This window comes from Brienomyrus brachyistius, chromosome 7, assembly GCF_023856365.1.
Source record: "Brienomyrus brachyistius isolate T26 chromosome 7, BBRACH_0.4, whole genome shotgun sequence".
Lineage (NCBI taxonomy): Eukaryota > Metazoa > Chordata > Actinopteri > Osteoglossiformes > Mormyridae > Brienomyrus > Brienomyrus brachyistius.
In genome coordinates, this window is record NC_064539.1 from 1584874 (window position 1) to 1602500 (window position 17627).

The following is a 17627-nucleotide window of genomic DNA, read 5'->3' on the forward strand; positions in this document are numbered from 1 at the left end:
AAAAAAAAAACAAAAAAACATTGGATTCTTTTCTTCTGTTCTAAGATCCTGGAAGCGCCACGCTTGACGGTCACAGCACGCTCATAGGGCCTTAGAACAGGCACCCGAGCCGCAGTAACGCTTAGCCGAACTCCAGGGCCTGTCTGCATTTGAAGGCATGGAGCTGCAGCCACATGATTCCAAGCAGCCCGTTCGCATCGGCAAGGAGGTGCAGCTGATAAACTGCCTGCAGAGTGTGTCCATATTTGTGTGGCTAAAAATGGGTTAAGAATATAGAAAAGGATATAATATAGAATGGCCATAACAGTTAACCAGGTCTCTACTTATTAACAACATTCTCCCTGTCAACCCTCAAATCCTGACTTTTATCCATCTCACAGAGGGAAAACCAATAGTTTTCAAATATAGCCACAATGATTACAAAAATATTTATTAAAATGTACTTCCAAATTACAAAAATGTTCGCGTCACTATAATTTGACAGAAATCTGGCTTGGAAAACAGTCAGTTATCAAAAACATCTATTAACAGTAATGCATTTTTTTTTTTTTATTGATTTATGCATTTTAACAGAAATACAGAAACATATACACAAACTTTCATTAGTGCTACATTTTCCCCCATCGCATACCTATGAAAGAAAAGGTGTGTTTAGACTCAGAAGGCTGGGATAGGTGTTGTGATGGGCCGGACATTTACATGAACAGTCCCTTTTTCTTTTTAGACTGCTTCACACCAGCAGCAGAGGAAACGCTTGCCCTCTGTGAGCACCAGTCTGGCAGTCTCCTCTTCGAGGGCTGACTCGCTCTCTGTGGAATTAGATCACATGTGAAAAAGAAATTAAATATCTTCATTGCCTTTGCTTAAAAAAAAAAAAAAAAACATTGGATTCTTTTCTTCTGTTAAAAACTTTTTGTTAAAAACTTTATAAATATTGAAATTAAATTTTAAGCAGAAATCAGTTGTGGGGTAAATTAGTTATTTTTTTCCCCACTCAGTTGTGTTACAATAAGACAGCATCATGAATTTCATAAGAATTACAGTAAAACCCCTTTGACCCTCTGAGAGACCCATTCAACAGGAAGCCCAGCAGGTCGTGTCCCGACACAGGGTTCGAGGAGTCAGGCAGCAAGGCACCAAACCAAGCAAGGCACTCAGCCAGCTCCTGCCTGTCACCGCATTTAAAGATCACAGTTGGGAGATTCAAACACCTTCAGCGTGTTTATGCAGAAAGCAATCTGCTCTGCACAGATGCTGTAAATGACAAGCATAAAGAGCTTTAAAAATAAGTATCAGGAAAAAAAATATCTAAAAGTAATATATACGCATGGTTATCAAGGCCAGGGATTCTGATAATTATTATGTGCAATCAGGTCAATGTCAACTCCTGGCAACCATATAGAGGACACGTCTCCATGATGTACCACCTTCTGGATTCTCAATGGTATGTTAAATGTTGCCAGTATTCTTACAAAAAACCCAAGACAAATATGAAGGTCTACAGCTTACTACCACTGCCAATAATGAGTTTTAGTTTTTTCTTTTCATTTTTTCAAAAGACGTCTGATTTTTCCATAATGCTGGTAGTGATGCCTGGTATCGAGCATTTTAACATTCATAGCATGACCCCTAATTAACTTAGGAAAACAACAAATCATAATCCTTAGGAAGGCTCAGATTAATATGCAACAAGGAGTAGAGCATTTCCCAGATGCTGATAGGAGCAAAAACTGGGGTGGGGTTGGCTGGCTGTGATCAGAAGATCATGGGTTCAAATCCCAGAGTCAGCAACGTGATTTTACTGTTGGGGCCCTGAACAAGGCCCATAACTTCGAAGTGCTACAGGGACCGTCTGACCCTGATTTCACAAAAAAATGCATGTTTCTTTGGATAGAAGCAGCTGAATAAAATGTCTAGTTCCAATAAACGGCCCATCTGGAACCTGCTTTGTGGTGGCAGGACACACTTGTGCATTTTAAATGAACACCCTCATCAATCAAAAACATTTCTACAGTTCAACACGAACTGCGAGAAAGAGCAGATGATGGTCTGCTCACCTCAAACCAGAGTCACATGGCCAATCTTTGCTAGATAACCGGCAGATGTAAGCCGACCATGAAAAATCCGCCCCGTCAAAAGCAGCAAATGGAAGTGAAACAGTCATGCTTATCTTGTAGGATGGCAAACAATCACATTAGGCCTTCTAATGGACAGAACTCCAGAGAACAAGCTCTTAGTGGAACGATCTTACGAGATACAGCTGAAAGTCGCACTGCTTGCGTTTAAAGTACATGTCAGTAGTGGTGCCACTGATTTAATATTGCAGGTGTTATGGAGGAGCTACATTATTTAGCTCTGCTGGTTTAACTTTTGGGAAATTTGCTGGGGAGTGGGTGGGGAGTCTTGTAACTGGCTGACAGTGTCTTATTGGCAGTAAACAAATTCTTCAGCCTGGAGGGGTGAGGTGGGTGAGCCCCTTTTCAAACCCAAACTTTAATATGTGGCTCCGTTCCGCATAGAGAAGCATAAGCCATGATAAGCTATATAGCATAATAAAATACGAACAAATTCTAACTTCTAGCTCACGCACGTATGTATTTTGGACAAAAAATATAGCACATGTATAAATAAACCAAACCTTAAGTGTGGTCTACTGTATGTCTAATTGAAAAACTGTAATTTTACTGTAAGCAGAATTTGTGGACTTTTGTGCAAAAGACCAAGATGGGAAAAACAGCAGTAAAAGACACTCCACTAACCTTTACAGGCTCCCTACAGATGGATCGGAACTGAAATCATGGCTGTGATGTCAAAGCATGAAATGTTAACTATACATCCTCAAGGTAAATTGCACTGTATATGAGCTACAGTCCTTTTAAAACACAAGCCCTCGAGATCTTGAGAAAATCACTCCTTTATTACGAGAAAACAACGTTCATTTCTCACGACTGAGAAAATTTTTCTGTTTTCATGAGGAAAGGGTATCAAAAAGTATGATATTTCATTGTTTTTCTCAACTTTGGCGATTTACAGATTTTACAGACGTGAAACCAGGTTCTTGTACCCGGCTCTACCACTGGTACATGTGGACACTAGCAGCACTGTTCTGCTCGAGTTTTCTCCCTCTGCGAAGCTGCTTGTTCACAAAGATTCATACATTCTGCCACCACGTTGAATGTACAAGCAAACCTGCGATGTCAGCTTCTCCCTCACGTCTCTCCCACCCATTCGACTCCAACGTCCATGCATCAGGATTGCACAGCTTGTCATGGCAAAGCCCAAGCTTTGGCAGCTCATTAACAGTTAAAAGACCTTAAAAATTCCTTAAGATAAACTTTAATTCCGTTAATAAGTCATCTTCACTGGTCTTTTTTTTACCGGAGGCTTTGACTTAAGGGATTTGACCAGAGTCATCTCGGGTTCATCAGTACCAAAGTCCAATCCTTATACAAATACACATCAACACAGGAAACTCTGGTCGCCTTCATTGGATCACCCTCCACATAAGCCATTTATCTAGACCAACCAAATTTAATTTCCTGAGCATGAGTGATTGGAGCGGCAAAAAAAACCAACCTATCTGGGACTAATTCTTTTCGGCTGAGCGATTGTGAGAGTGATTGCTGTGGTTATCAGTTAAATTAGTTAAGAAACTAATGCACATATATTGATCTTCGGCTCCCAGCAAACAGGAAGTTGAGGAATAATATATGCAGAAGTTTAGCATGATGTAGCTTGATTTAAGCAGCTTTAATATAGAATTCCTCAGCGTTATGCCAGTTTGTAACGGGGAGGAGAAAGGAAGACGATTTGGTGTCAAACTCATCAAACAATCCTCTGAGAATATAGTATCATTTTGTATAGTATAGCTTTTAAGAACATGGAAGATTGACTAAAAAGAAACAATAAACCAAGATAACGACTCAGGATATGCAATGATAACAGAAAAATCAATTTTTCATTCTGATCAATACATTTTTCTGTACATTAAGCTACATTGTGAAAAATTATATATTTTGACCTTGAACTTCAAAGCAATGAAGCATAATTATGAAGTTTTGAACAAACAATCAGCAATTACTTAATAAAAGCATATCTTTATGTTTTACAGTAATTTTAGTTTTTCCTAACAAATCTGATCTATAAAGAACTACGGTTTCAAGTACTGTAGATCTAAATTTTTCACAGGAGACTCAGATTCAGAACAATTAAGTGTAGCGCTTAAGACAATTTATGTTTGACATTGAATATTTGCTATAGATTACAACTGCAACATACATAATTTTTATCGTTCATAGCAGGAGGTTATGAACATTATAAATCCATTAGGTGAAAACCCATAGAAATATGACGATGCAGTAAAATATCTCATCGTTTCCAGACTAGCTGTGCGGCTGGAGCTCTTGCTGCTCCATCCCGTCAGTTATTCTTAGCTCATCGTTTAATAAAGAAATAAAATCTGTAATGGGAGAGGGAGCAGCCATTGAGAAATACAGCAGGTATGGGGGGGAGATGGGGCAATGCGTCACGGAGAAATTCTCATGCACATGCCGCACGCAAATCATCTATTACTGCTTCCAAAAATTACATGCATAATTCATGTGGAGCCTTGCATGATCTGAAATTAGACTAGACCCAGAAACTGACTTTTCTGAATGGGGCAACATTAGAAAAAAAAAAGACCCCATGCAACGTGAATCATTATATGTTCCTCTGAGGAGGTGGGAGTCACGACCTCTGGCTAAGTCTAATCCTGTTTGGGGATCGATCACCGTGCGGCGCTCTGCCTAACGAGATAAGTGCTGTGGTCCAGCCGGAGGGCTAGCTTGCATCTGAGCCCCGTTCATCCTGACACATGCTTCAGCCTGACAGCTGGCCCACCCCCCCAGCCCCCCCAGCAACCATGTGAAAGACCTTTTTGCCGGCCATGCACAGCACATTTCCAGTAAAGAATTTGAAAGCATCTCAGATACGCCCCAGCTGTGTCCTTCACAAATGAACACAGATTTTTGGTCTCTCCATTATGAAATTTAGGCAAGTTCCAGCTAGTTCTTCACCTGTTCCATCCTCCAAAAAGGAAGACGACTGTCCCCTCCATCCGGCTGGCCACGCTGACCCCAGATCAGGTTTCCGTATATCAGTCAAAGGCTGAAGCTGATAACAACGAAGCCCAGAGAATATTCTTTACTCGCCTTCTAAACTCCGTCCTCAAATGCTTCGGGTGTTTCAGGTCGTTTCCCCAAAGCTTCACACCAGTCATGTGAATTCCAGACTCCGCCTAACATTCAGACTCCACCTAATCTACAGACCCTGCCCCACATCAAGATCCCCCACCCCCCCCCACATACAGATGCTGTCCCAAATCAAAACCCCACCCTATATCCAGTCCCCGCCTCATTTATAGACCCCGTCCCACCTCCAGACCCCACCACATATCCAGACTCCACCCCACATCAAGATCCCAGCTTTCTGCCCACTTCCTGAGCCTGACATCCTACATTCCTTCCCCCAACCCCCTAGCCCTTTGACCTGCTCGCTTCTCCAGGCCATCAGGTGACCTCCCGTTCATTTGCTCCATTGTTAAAATCCATCCATTTACGCCATCCTTTCAGCGCCGCTCGATGTAAAAGCAGGACCCTTCAGCATGTCGTATTTAAACTCAATTCTCATGTATTACTTAATGCTTTTGGTCAGAACCTTGATATATCAGCAACTCTAACAGTGAAGCCTACAGTCTGCTGTGATGAACCAACATCTCTCTCCCCCTGATCTGTCAGTGCTAGCAGAAGTCAGGTTTATTAGTCATCCAGGAAGGTAGTGAGGCTAAAATTAGGATAGATAGTATGTCCTAAAGTAATGGTATGATAAAACCAGGGAAGACCAGTGGAAGGTCATATGATCATTATGCTCCCAAGACTCTGTTAGGAATTTAATGTGAACCCAGTTAAAAGCATTTAACAACAAATAAACATACACTGTTAGCACTGACATAGTATTTCATTGAAAGATGAAAAAAAAGAAAGTTTTTCTACAGTTTCTGGGGACATGCTAAAGAGTACAAAGTCTCCATAGATATTTTTTAAATTACCAGAACACATTACAAAGAAAATCTGCCGTGAATACTTTGAAATTAACATAATAATCAAAGCGATTACTTGAAGATTTGTAAACCATTTTCTTGCACCACTAACCTTTATCAAACTGTGTCACACATATTTCCTGTATGTACTATAGGCACTACAGACTGTTACTTATTAAAATCCATAGTTATTCACTGAGCTGTAAAGCAGTTCATTTCTTGTACACATACCACTGATGGAGACTCGCTGGGCTGCTGCTGAGGGTCTCGCTCCAGTCGTGGCTGGTCACTTGCCGCTTCCTCGAACCCCGTGGGGCGTATTGCAGGTTTCAGCATAGTACTGGAAGGTTCTTCATCAGCTTTGCGGTCTAGTTCCTGAAAGAGGAAAAAAATAAAAAGTTAAAAAAAGTACCACATCCAGATTATCTTGCGCTGAGAAAACACATTTCTGTTTAGATTCAAGATTTGATTGTCAGCCCTTCAATATACAAACATACATAAGGGATGAAATATCATCTCACTGAGCCCTATGCTGCTAAATTTACTACATAAACCATATACTACACCATGCTAACACTTACTCACTGACTATACTTTACATACTTCATTTACACTACAGACCCTGCCCCACATCCAGTCTCGCCTCATTTATAGACCCCACTTCACCTCCAGACCCCGCCCCACAAGATGATATGACAAATGCAAATCTGGTGGTGTGTAGCTCAGCGAGTTAAGACCCTATGCCTGAATTTAGATTATCAGTTCAAATCCCAGGGTCGGCAGAGCAGGTTCACAATTGGGCTCCTGAGCAAGGCTGTTAGCCCCCAATTGTTCCAGGGACTGTCTAACCCTGCTTTCTCGAATGTACACAGCTTTGGATCAAAGCATATGCCCAATAAAGAAAATGTTAAACAGGCTGTAAAACAACCTTCTCCATGAAAACCTTTACAGGAAAATCAGAGAACAATTCCTGAGTGTCTTGGTCCAGCTGGGACTGGTTCCAGGATGCCAATTCGATCCCCGTGGTCCGTAACGCGGATTTAGAGGCAGGAACATCCTTCGAGCTGCAAGGCACGTCACTAGCTTGAAAATCAGCCTCCTGGGAAAAAAAAAAAACAAATAAATAAATAAAAATTATAAAAATCACCTGTTCCAAGTTCCTTGCCGCTTGGTAAAATCGAAACTGTCCACTTGAACATTCAAGAATTTCTTTTGGTTTATTCTGATGCACATGACATAGGGTTTGCCATATGAATTTCAGCTTCTTAACTGACAAAACCTTCACAACCAACTAAATCTACTCGCACAACAGAATGTGAGATTTAAGCACCTAATGCACACTGATCTTTAACTGCAAAAAAAAAAGCTATGTTTAAGGTCAAAACTAGAATTCTTAAAGGGTAATCGCAACCAAACCATTTTACACTGATCAATAATAAATACAAGCGGCATGCACCAGGACTGGAAAGCAGTGATGATTCAGAAAAACACGTTCACCCACCACTAGCAAACTAAACTAAAGTAGGTGGTATTAGAGGGTACAATCTCTCGGAAAACAACATCTAAGGTCTGTGTGTGCAGTGCATGTAATAACTGGCTTCCTGCTAGATAAGCTGGATGTTGCCGGGTGATGGACGAAATGAAGGTCCTCAATAGCTGAGGAGTGAAATGCTCCTTTATACAATAATAAAGGCAGCAGGTACTAAGCAGCAAGATTTCATCTAACCTTTGGTTTTACCTGATTCAAAAAAAAAAAACCCTCATGTTCTTCCAGTTAACCTTCGGCAAGCATGCAGCAAACCTGACATAGATGTGTACATCCCCGTTTTAAAGAAACATTCAGTACAAACGCAGGATTAGAGGAGGACAGCAGTAAATCCGATATTCTTGTCCACTGAAAGGATCCATCAAACACGGCTGATATACAAAGACGGTGCGGCTTAGAGCACTGAGGTTCTGTAGGTCTCTGGATTACCTCGGGCATGGAGATCTGATAGAAAAGCTCATCGTCGCTCATGGCCGCCTCGTCTGGGTCTGCTCCCTTGGGTGATTTAAGAGATTCCCCCAGATGCGTTTCCCTCGTAACCGGTTTGCCCTTAAGAATGAATTAAATGCTATTTAAATAGTAATAATAATACTTTATTTTAGCACGTATACAAGCACACATAGGGATTCTTTGGGTTGGACAAATCTCATCTTGCTCCCCTATGAGAGACACAGTCACAGCTGAGAGTAAAGCCTGGGGTCCGAGCACAGGGCCGGTCCATTTATACGGCACCGCCAGAGCATTTTTTGGGGTGAATGGCCTGGCTCTAGGGCTTAGCAGTGATTGCTGAGAGGATAGATGCTCCTTGACTTGCGTCGGGGTTTTGTGCCAATGAACCCATTGTAAAGTGAAAGTATTGTAAGTTGGATATGATTTCATCATAGATCTGATGGAGTTGGGAGAAAAAAATTACAAAGACTGGAAGCATCCCTGGGCAGCTGCTGCAGTCACCCAGCAACAGTATACAGTATTGAATCGCGTATAGCTAGTCTGGGAACAGATGAAAATTCAAAGTTTGATGACTTACTTGTTCATGGCTATCGCACCATTGTAAAGTTGAAATATGACACATTTTAAAGCGAGGAGCATTTGCATGCATATTTCTCATGTGTGGTTCTCCGATGGCGGAATGAGCTGCTGAACCACATTCTGGTCATCAGACCCCCCCTTCAAGAAACACCTCAAGGTCTATTTGTTTCAGGAATTCCTCCACTAACCTGATGCCTTTCTATGTTCCCCGACGGTTCATGTGTTGCACTTCTGGTAATTGAATAGTCTTTCTATAATCTTGCTTTGTTTGGTAAATGTTGTGTAGTTTCTCCTCCAATATTGCTTACATTTGCACCTGGCCATTCATTGGAAGCTTAGCCTAGCTGCACTTGTGCTTAGTCGACTCCTCGACAGCCATATGTTTGTAAAGTGCTATCTGCCCCATGTGTATGTTGCTTTGGACAAAAGCATCTGCTAAATAAGGTAAAAGTAACTATGGTTGAGGTTATAAATTGAGCGGGCGCCGAGTACAACATGCGGACTGTGGCTTTAAGCTGAGGTTCACGATCAAGGCTGGTAATGATCTGGCTGAATGCTGGGTGGGACACAGGGCTGCACTGACATGGTACGGCTTCATACTCTTGGTATTTCAATGGGGGAGAGGCCATGTTGGTTTGCCAATTAAGAGAAGAGGACATTTCCCAAGCTTGAGAGCCAGAAGTCTTTCTCAAGGGCAGTGACCCCCCCATTATCAGTCAAGGGGTCCGCACACCACAGGCACAGCTCATAGCCTAATCTCTCCCATAAAACAGGGCTTTGGGAGCGTGTGGGGCAGGGCGCCGTCCCTAACGACACCCTTCAGACTCTCAGGCGCATCTGGACTGTGCCACCCTTAAGAAATGAGCTCTACAGCCGTAATCTGTCAGAGGACAGGCGCCAGATGTAGGGCCTGATTTTAATACTCTTCTTGGGTTTCTCTAAGCGGTGACAGTCTTGGGGTTGCCTCGGATTAGGAAAAAAAGGTGAGATCTTACCAAGTCGGCTTTAATGAATCCACTCTGGAAGTTCATAAAATACACCAGAAAAATATACAGTATGTAAGGCAGCTAAATAAGCCTGAAGGACTGGAAAATGCACTTGTTAAAGATTATTCTTCAGCTGGAAGGCAGCGACTTCACATTATTTAAATTTAAATTTTAAAAAAAAAAAATTTAATTATTTAAAATTTTTTACTTTAACGTGCAAGCAGATTCCAAACATTTGCTTTAAGAAAAACTACGTACGTCTGATGTGTAAATATCCGATAATTTCCTATATGCAGTATTTTTTTAGTACTGAACTTAAATCCCAAAAGCAATGCATTCCACAAAGAAAGGACTATTGCTCAACTTCAACAATGCCTTTAGTTATGGTTTCACATGTCCCTAAGTGTGTTAATAAAAAATATATACATGTAGCACTGCTGCCCTCTGTTGGTGGAAGTCAGACTGCAGCAAGAAAGGGTTAAAATAATCAACTGCCAGTTTAGCAAAGATGCTTCATCATCCTTATTCATGTATTCTGAAATACTTTTACGAGCCTGACATTTACTGGCCAGATTGACAATCAATCTAAATTAACATTTAAAATCTGTTGTCTTGTTAGAGAGGAGATTAAAACCATGCACAAAGGCTTAAGTGAGGTGGGGGGGGGGGGGTTGTATGCTCTCCCTGTGTTTGTGTGCGTTTCCTCTGGCCTCTCTTAGCATCATGTTCAGGGTGTCCCCTGACTTGTGCTCTACATTTCCTGTTACAGGTTCCAAGTTCTCTGTGACTATGCCCTGGCTAAATGGTATGGAAGATATGAAGATATGGAAGAACTGAATATAATAAAACACTAATTGACACAGACATACATGCAGCCTCAGCTTCAGTTTGGCTGCATGATAAACAGAGGTGAGCCCGGCAGAAAGGGCTGGCTCAGGGTATAAGCGAACTAAGAGGCTGCTTAGAGCCTAGTGGCCACCAGGGGGCGTCACATTCAATCAGCCGGTCCGAATGGGATGAAAAGGCCCTTCCAGTGGTGACTGACCTTGGGTTCAATCCAAGTGAGCTCCTCTTCCGTTGCAACATTGTGTGGGCTACAGACGACAGCGGAGGGTAGTGAGGGAGGGGCCTCCTGCTGCAGCCTTGTCACTGTCAGCTGGATGAGGAAGGTGCTGATTTCTTCAGGGACCAGAGCCCGGATGGCTTTCATATTGCCAAGATCTGCTGAGGATGAGCATTGTGCATAGCTTACATTCATACACAACCTGTCTAAAAGTGAGTGTGTTGAGACGAATTGGGTGCACACCATTTGGTTCTCTTCGGTTCTATCATTTTTACAGGTAATTTATCACTGCTTTCAGCAGATGGTAGCTACACAATTCATATGCAGCCTTTCAGTACAAATGTGAATACAGGCGCTCCTCTACTTACAAACTGACAGACATATGAACGAAGAGGACAGCAAGTCCAAAATTGTGTTTGTTGAGTTCCCGTTTCCTGTCCGCAACATCAATAGTTTTTTTTGTCTGCGCGCCAATTCCATCTAATACTTCTGGCCGCTACTCCTGCCACGCAGCAGTGCATTGTGCGAACTCCCAGCATCCTAGTTCTTTGTACTTGCGTATACCCTTAAAATGATGTTGAATAACGACATTTCAAGTTACGAACGGACATTCACCTCTCTGGTGCAGTCACCAATAGAGGGCGCAGCAGAGGTGCCCACAAATTCACCCCATTTTTGATCACATCAAATGTTTTTCCAAGCCTATTCACCAGGAGTTACAAGACATTTCAGACAGACAGTCTTATGATAATCAACGCAAATGCTTCAAGATAGTCTAAGGAATATGTTGCAGCATCTGAGGAAGCAGTCTAAATCATCCCTTAGAAGCCTGTCCAAAGTAAGGAAAAAAGTTCCGTCTTAAAACAAATATACCCTCAAGTGATATTTCAGGGCTTGTGTAATACCCGAGAACTATTTCTGTTAATGAGATGACAGACATCAGCTTCAAATGTAAGTGCCAGGACCCGGCTCACACCTAGATGAGGGGGATTAAGCCTCGGAGAGAACAAGCATCAGGCTCAGCGCCTCTGCAGCTCGTTCTGGGGGGCAGTCACCGAGCCGGGGTGCGGAATTCAAACCCCGCAGAGGTGTATGATGAATATTCAGAGACGGGGGGGCGGCTCATACAGGCCATTTAACCGCCAGCCAAAGTCTCGGTAGCTGGTTTTGCATTTGCGGCACATGGCAGGACATTAGAGACGGCCTCCGCACAGGGAATCGGACAGCCTGGCTTTTGGATCTGCTCCTATACGTGAAGCCCATGGGAGACGGGGGATGTGAAAGCATTTCAAAATGCTGGATTCCGGCCAAAGCAAAAACCGGCATAAATGGGGTATAAAGTGGAAAAATGGCTACCGGAGTTAGTGATGATGCGGCAGATGGCAGCAAACGTCGGGGCAGACAGGCCAGCCCTGTCCGTGTCCAGCGGGCAGCCCGCCTGCAATGCCTGCAGGAGATGGGACTCCACCACTGCCACAGGGAGGCTGCGCTGGTCACACACCTGCCTCTGGATACACACACACGCACGCACACATGTGTGCACAGTCAGCAGTCTGTACACCAACCTCAGAAAGTAAAAAGACACGCCCCCTTCCCCCAGCTGCTGGATACACTCAAACACTGAGCAATATCAGGCCCACAAACTGAACAACCACATATTTGTGTAGGGCCCCCTGTTGGCCACAAACCTTCACTACACTAAATATCAAATAAAGGAATTCTTTATTTAGAAGATGCTGAAACTGCATGTTCTGCTAACCAGCTAGCTAGGTAGGATCTTCTGACTACTCGCTAACTGTATTTTTTTTTTTTACCCTCTGGGGGGAGGGGTGTCCGGTGGCATGTGACCGTGTGAGCTCACCAGGCTTTTCCTCTCCTCCTGGAAGAGCCTGTAGGTGACAGCAACGCTGTCAGAAAGGTGGGGAAACACCACACCGGAGGCCGGGCCCGCTGTCTCCGAGGAGGGGGCCGCACTACTGGGGGACAGACCAGCCTGGGGACAGGAGAACAGAGGAAGAGGCTGGAGCAGCAGACCACCAACCTGCGCAGCACTCTGGCTGCATGATGCCGCACATGAACCATGTGACCCAAACTCAGCAAAGCCTGTTCTGTTAATGATTCAAGAAGAATGAACCTGCGAGTGTTTTCACTGGGGGGAGGGTGGGGGGAGTTGCAAACGGGGTGTTTAAATTCCTAAAATAAAACTATACATTTTACATTTTTTAGAAATCAAAAGATTGGGAACTCCACCCCCTCCCTCGAATTATTAACAGACAAAGCAAACAGAAGACAGCACTGGGTCCAGAGGCCTAATTCCCCATGTAGGAGTGTGCCTCTCTGCTCACTGTGTACATGGGTAATCACAGTACTGCCATACTGCCTTCAGTTCTATTCAGGGGCTGCTGCACCACATGGTGCCTCATGTTCAGCTAAATAAAAAGGAAAGACAAGCAGACCTGAGGGAGGCGGGGCTCTGCCAAGTGTATGTGTGTGTGTGTGGAGGGAGACAGTTCTGAGCAGGACCTTGTTATCATTTACAAAAGCCGGTAGCTATACAGCGACCCAAATGCGTGTCATGCGGCTGCTGCTTGTGACGCTGTCCTACCTGCAGCCTGTGGGCCTGGCAAAACTCCCTGATGGTTCCGAGCAGTGGTACCAGCATGCTGGACTTAGCCTCAGAAACACCATCCACCTGCCTCAGGCTGGCCAGCGAGCACGGCCTACACACACACACACAGATACACACACACACACATATGGACACAAAGTGAGGCCAGCCTGCATGCACGCGCACACACGTGCACACGCACGCACTGATAGAGAATGAGAGTGACCACATGAACACACAGATCCTGTACAGATAAGATCCCAGTGTAGCACAAGAATGCAGCGATCCAATCAGGCTGTGACCACAGATCCAGTGGCTCACCTACATTTACATATCTGATGCTTTTATGCAAATGACTTGCAGTAGAGGGAAGAGTTATTATTTATATGCTCCCAGAGATTTGAACCTACAACCTTTGTGTTGTCAGCACAATGCTCTTCTTGCTTACCTATAAGCATTCACATTAACAAATATCTAACATTTACATGAGGATACCACCTGTGAATTTCTGTTAAAAAGGCCTAAGAGGCGCCGACACACAGCATCAACACAAACATCAGAACCCAGGCCAGGGTTCCAGCCAGACTACACCGTCTGCTACTAACAGTGGGCAGCTCACCTGACTTTAGCCATGTCCAGGAGAACCTTGTTCGTCGCCAGGATGGCTGGGGGAATGTCCTTCTCGCTGGCCAGTTTCTGACGTCCGGTCACGAGTTTGCCATAAAGCTCCGTCTTCAAGACAGGAGGGATCATTTCAAACAAACATTCTTCACGACTGCCTCTGGCAGCATCTGTCATTAATGTGATGCAGAAACAGCAGCGTGTGACGCCAATTACACAGGGAAAATGCATGTGACATCTCTGACAGACTCCCCAGAAAAGACATCAGGCTCGGGAACACTGAGCGCTCCGATCGGTCTACCACTCCATCATTTATCCCCGTGACCTAGTCATCTCCCCACACCACGGGAACTGAGCGGGGTCAGCCCCTTCGCGAGGCCCATTTAAAGCCGGCGTCACGAAATTTAGTCTGCATGCAAGTTATGAAAGTGGCATTTTCAGCAGCGGCCATGTCTGTGTAAAGCAGAATGACAGGGATCAGCGAGAAACAATGGTCTTCAAGAAATGAACGATACGGTCTATCAGATCATCTCCGATTGAAAGACTATCAGATCTTATAAATGTGATTTAAGCAAACTGATTTAAACTGGGATGCCTTTGACTAATTTATTTAGGTATTATAAACCCATTCTTAACATTACATTTAATTTCAAATAAATTAAATTAAATTTAGTGGCTGGTGAAAGACATTCATTTGAAACAGGTGTAAAAATTATTTAAATTTCACCATGTTGTAACTACTTCACTGATAAATTTCTGACCAGTTAAAAAAGATGGGACAAGTGAGCAGTAATCCAGTGAGACCTCCTACAGCCAAAAGTAATTGCTCTGATTGCAGCTAATGTGGCATTAAACAATTTCTTTAGTGGAGGTTACTGTGGCAGTAATGTTTACCAGATGAAACATCCATCCTAAAGCAATCCGACAAAGAGACCAGGTGGTTTGCTCACTTCTAAATGCTTGAGTGATACATCATCCTATTGTACCTGTAGCTCTAGTTCTCTGGGAGAGACAGCAGCACATGGAGGTTTGGTCACTTTCACAGGAGATTTATATGAGGAGGCAGGCTGTGACCTATAGGAGGAATCAAATAGGGTTAAATTAGCCTCGGAGGGCAGCTAGGGTGAACCGAGGTTGCACCACACAGAATTCCAGCTCGATTACAGCAACGTCCAGGTTCAGTACCTGCACACTGAAGCACTGGAGGCCCTCGCAACCTTACTGCTTTCTGGGCTGGGGAAGAGGATTGGCTGAGCTTTCTGGAGAGAGGGACAACCAGATACTGAAATTCGCATTGAAAGAGGCAGTTTGTATCCACAACAGAACCTTAACCCCGTCCCCCCTGCCGGAACACCCAGAACATGAATAACCCAAACAGTAAGTGCTGAACACCGTCACACTCACTTGAACAGAGGCTGTCACAGAAGAGGTCTGGAATGACCTACGGCAACAGATCGAAAATGAACTCAGTATAATACATGCAATATAATTCAACATGCTGTTTGATCAATGATTTGTTTGATAAGATCAATGGTTTGTTTGATAATAGACAATTTATAAATTGCTTGTACTGGGGACATTGTAAGTAATTGTATATCATGACCATGTGAAATTTAAAAACCCCAGAAACAACCTTTATGCATCCATTTTCCACAACTAGCTATGAACAGCAGGGTCAGAATTACCAAAAACATTGGCTAAGCATAGGGTTAGGGACACAGGAAAATACCGAAACCTCCAAAATGGGGGGGTCTGATGAATGTATATGAAGCTTGCGTGTGTGTGTTCCACCCATGTCCTCCAACAGCCCAAAAAGCAGTAGTATGTGAAATGGTGTCTCTAGATTGTCCATAGAGAATCCATGGGGTTTCTCAATACCAAAAACACCAAGATCGTACTTGTGGTCTCGGCAAGGGCGGTCTTCCTCACTTGCCTCCCAAGAATGAACTTGAGACACGATGAATATTGGGATTGGTCTTGCTTGCCAAGGATGCAACCAGTGTATCTTGGATATTTGAGGCAGGGCATGAACAACATCCAGGGACTTTTACCATCCTCTGTACTTCTTTTCTTAGTATTAGAACTGCTTTTTGGCAGTGGAAGATGACGTAAAACAGATACATAAGAACAAAAAAGTATGGTCAAGTACACAGATTGAGAAACGGCGTATGCCTGGTGTCAGCGCGTGTTCTGCAAGTCTGCGGTGTCCTGAGCTGCCTAGGAGAGACTCTAGGTTCACCGCTGCCCAACACTGACTAGCAGTAACAGGAGAAGTGTGGATGGATAAAGGAATGTGCAGGCTGATGATGGCGGAATATATGTCAGGGCCGGGGAGGTCAAACTTCGTTATTTGAATAAAATTAGAATTTTTAAAATGTTTACATATTTGACTGCAGAACTCCACGCTTGAATTCTTAAAGATTTAATTAGGCAACCACTATGTCATCTAACACACACAGCCCTTGTTGCTTAACGCAGAGTAGGAGATCTGCCACTAGGGGCAGACTACCATAAATTAAAAGAGGTAGTCAGAACTAGCCAGCAAGGGAATTAGTGAAATAATGTGTGAATCAGGGTAAAAATGTGGCAATACAGTAACTCCCGATGACCAGAAAAGCAAAATCTGGAAAATAGATTTTGCTGTCAGTTTTTACTGCAAGAATCCCTACCCCCGCTCTGTGAATAAATTGCGTCGCTTTGGAAAATACAGTCAAGATACCTTATACGGTTCAATGTATGAACAGTATGATGGCATGAAAAATTCACGCGATATAAACGGAAGCTAGCATCTGATGACAGAATGCATGGAAGGATGACTGAATGCGCGGATGGAAGACTGAAAATCTCTCAATTATATATAAATGTATTTTTAAACCTGTGAAAATGAATATGCATTTTCAGAGACAGATTGAAGGGAGTGAGATCCAGGCAGGTTGTGAAAGCACGGTTTTACAGTTGAGAATACTTCACAAGTCACACTGATACTTCTAGGAGCCTTGAAGCCTAATGGATTTAGCAATTTTCACACTCGCCTGAGAAAGCAGCTGCTTAAACGTGAACCCTTTCCAAGGAGACTGTTTTCAGAGGATGTGAAAAACAAGCCCAGACGTTAATTAAATAGGACCAGTAACTGCTTCAGACTTGGGTTTACGTCAGCGATGGTAGAGGCCCACTCCCCCAGCAACTACTGCATTTTGCCGCTATTGAGAATCTCATACAGTATCACTCAATTCAGGTCTCAATGGAATTTCAACATGCAGTCCTGTGTGTGGCCTGTTTCTTTGAAATAATATATTAAATGTTGAGTCCTAAGATTAGTAAAAAGCCACGAGCTTGGCTAACATCACTAAGATCACACTTCAAATGGGATTTAAACATCACAAGCCAGTGATCCTCAGATATGTGTAATCATTCTCTCTATGTGATGTCCCCTGTGTTCCTGACAGCTGTCCTACACCCATACACTTCTCAAGTTCGTCCAAGGCCAAACACGAAAGGGCCAACACCTGGCGAGCATGCCCAGCGGAGGCATCGACGTTTACCTTGGCCTGGAATCCAAGGAGATCAAATCGCCTTCGGGCTGGAGGAGGAGGCTTTTCCGGGCCGCACTCTCCGCCGCCCTCAACCATGTTTTGCCCTTCGGCGATGGAAAGGAGGAGGAACAGGAAATGAAATGATGCTTTACTCGCCATTTG

At 43.6% G+C, this 17627-nt stretch overlaps 1 protein-coding gene across 6 annotated transcripts in view; it reads right to left on the reverse strand.

The window, feature by feature from the left end:
* Positions 1–414: 414 nt before the first annotated feature.
* wrn (WRN RecQ like helicase) overlaps positions 415–17627 on the reverse strand; it is a 33194-nt gene continuing 15981 nt past the window's right edge. For 3 of the 6 annotated variants that reach the window (XM_049021269.1, XM_049021270.1, XM_049021275.1), the window contains 13 exons: positions 17475–17569; positions 15337–15373; positions 15118–15191; positions 14919–15006; positions 13931–14043; positions 13309–13423; positions 12565–12696; positions 12060–12210; positions 10686–10864; positions 8055–8174; positions 7008–7178; positions 6311–6454; positions 415–809 (listed from right to left, as the gene is read on the reverse strand). In XM_049021269.1, coding sequence (XP_048877226.1) covers positions 696–809; positions 6311–6454; positions 7008–7178; positions 8055–8174; positions 10686–10864; positions 12060–12210; positions 12565–12696; positions 13309–13423; positions 13931–14043; positions 14919–15006; positions 15118–15191; positions 15337–15373; positions 17475–17569 — 1533 coding nt within the window. In that variant the 3' untranslated portion in view covers positions 415–695. The remainder of the gene's footprint in view (positions 810–6310; positions 6455–7007; positions 7179–8054; positions 8175–10685; positions 10865–12059; positions 12211–12564; positions 12697–13308; positions 13424–13930; positions 14044–14918; positions 15007–15117; positions 15192–15336; positions 15374–17474; positions 17570–17627) is intronic. The other 3 variants (XM_049021271.1, XM_049021274.1, XM_049021272.1) reach the window with 3 other exon arrangements.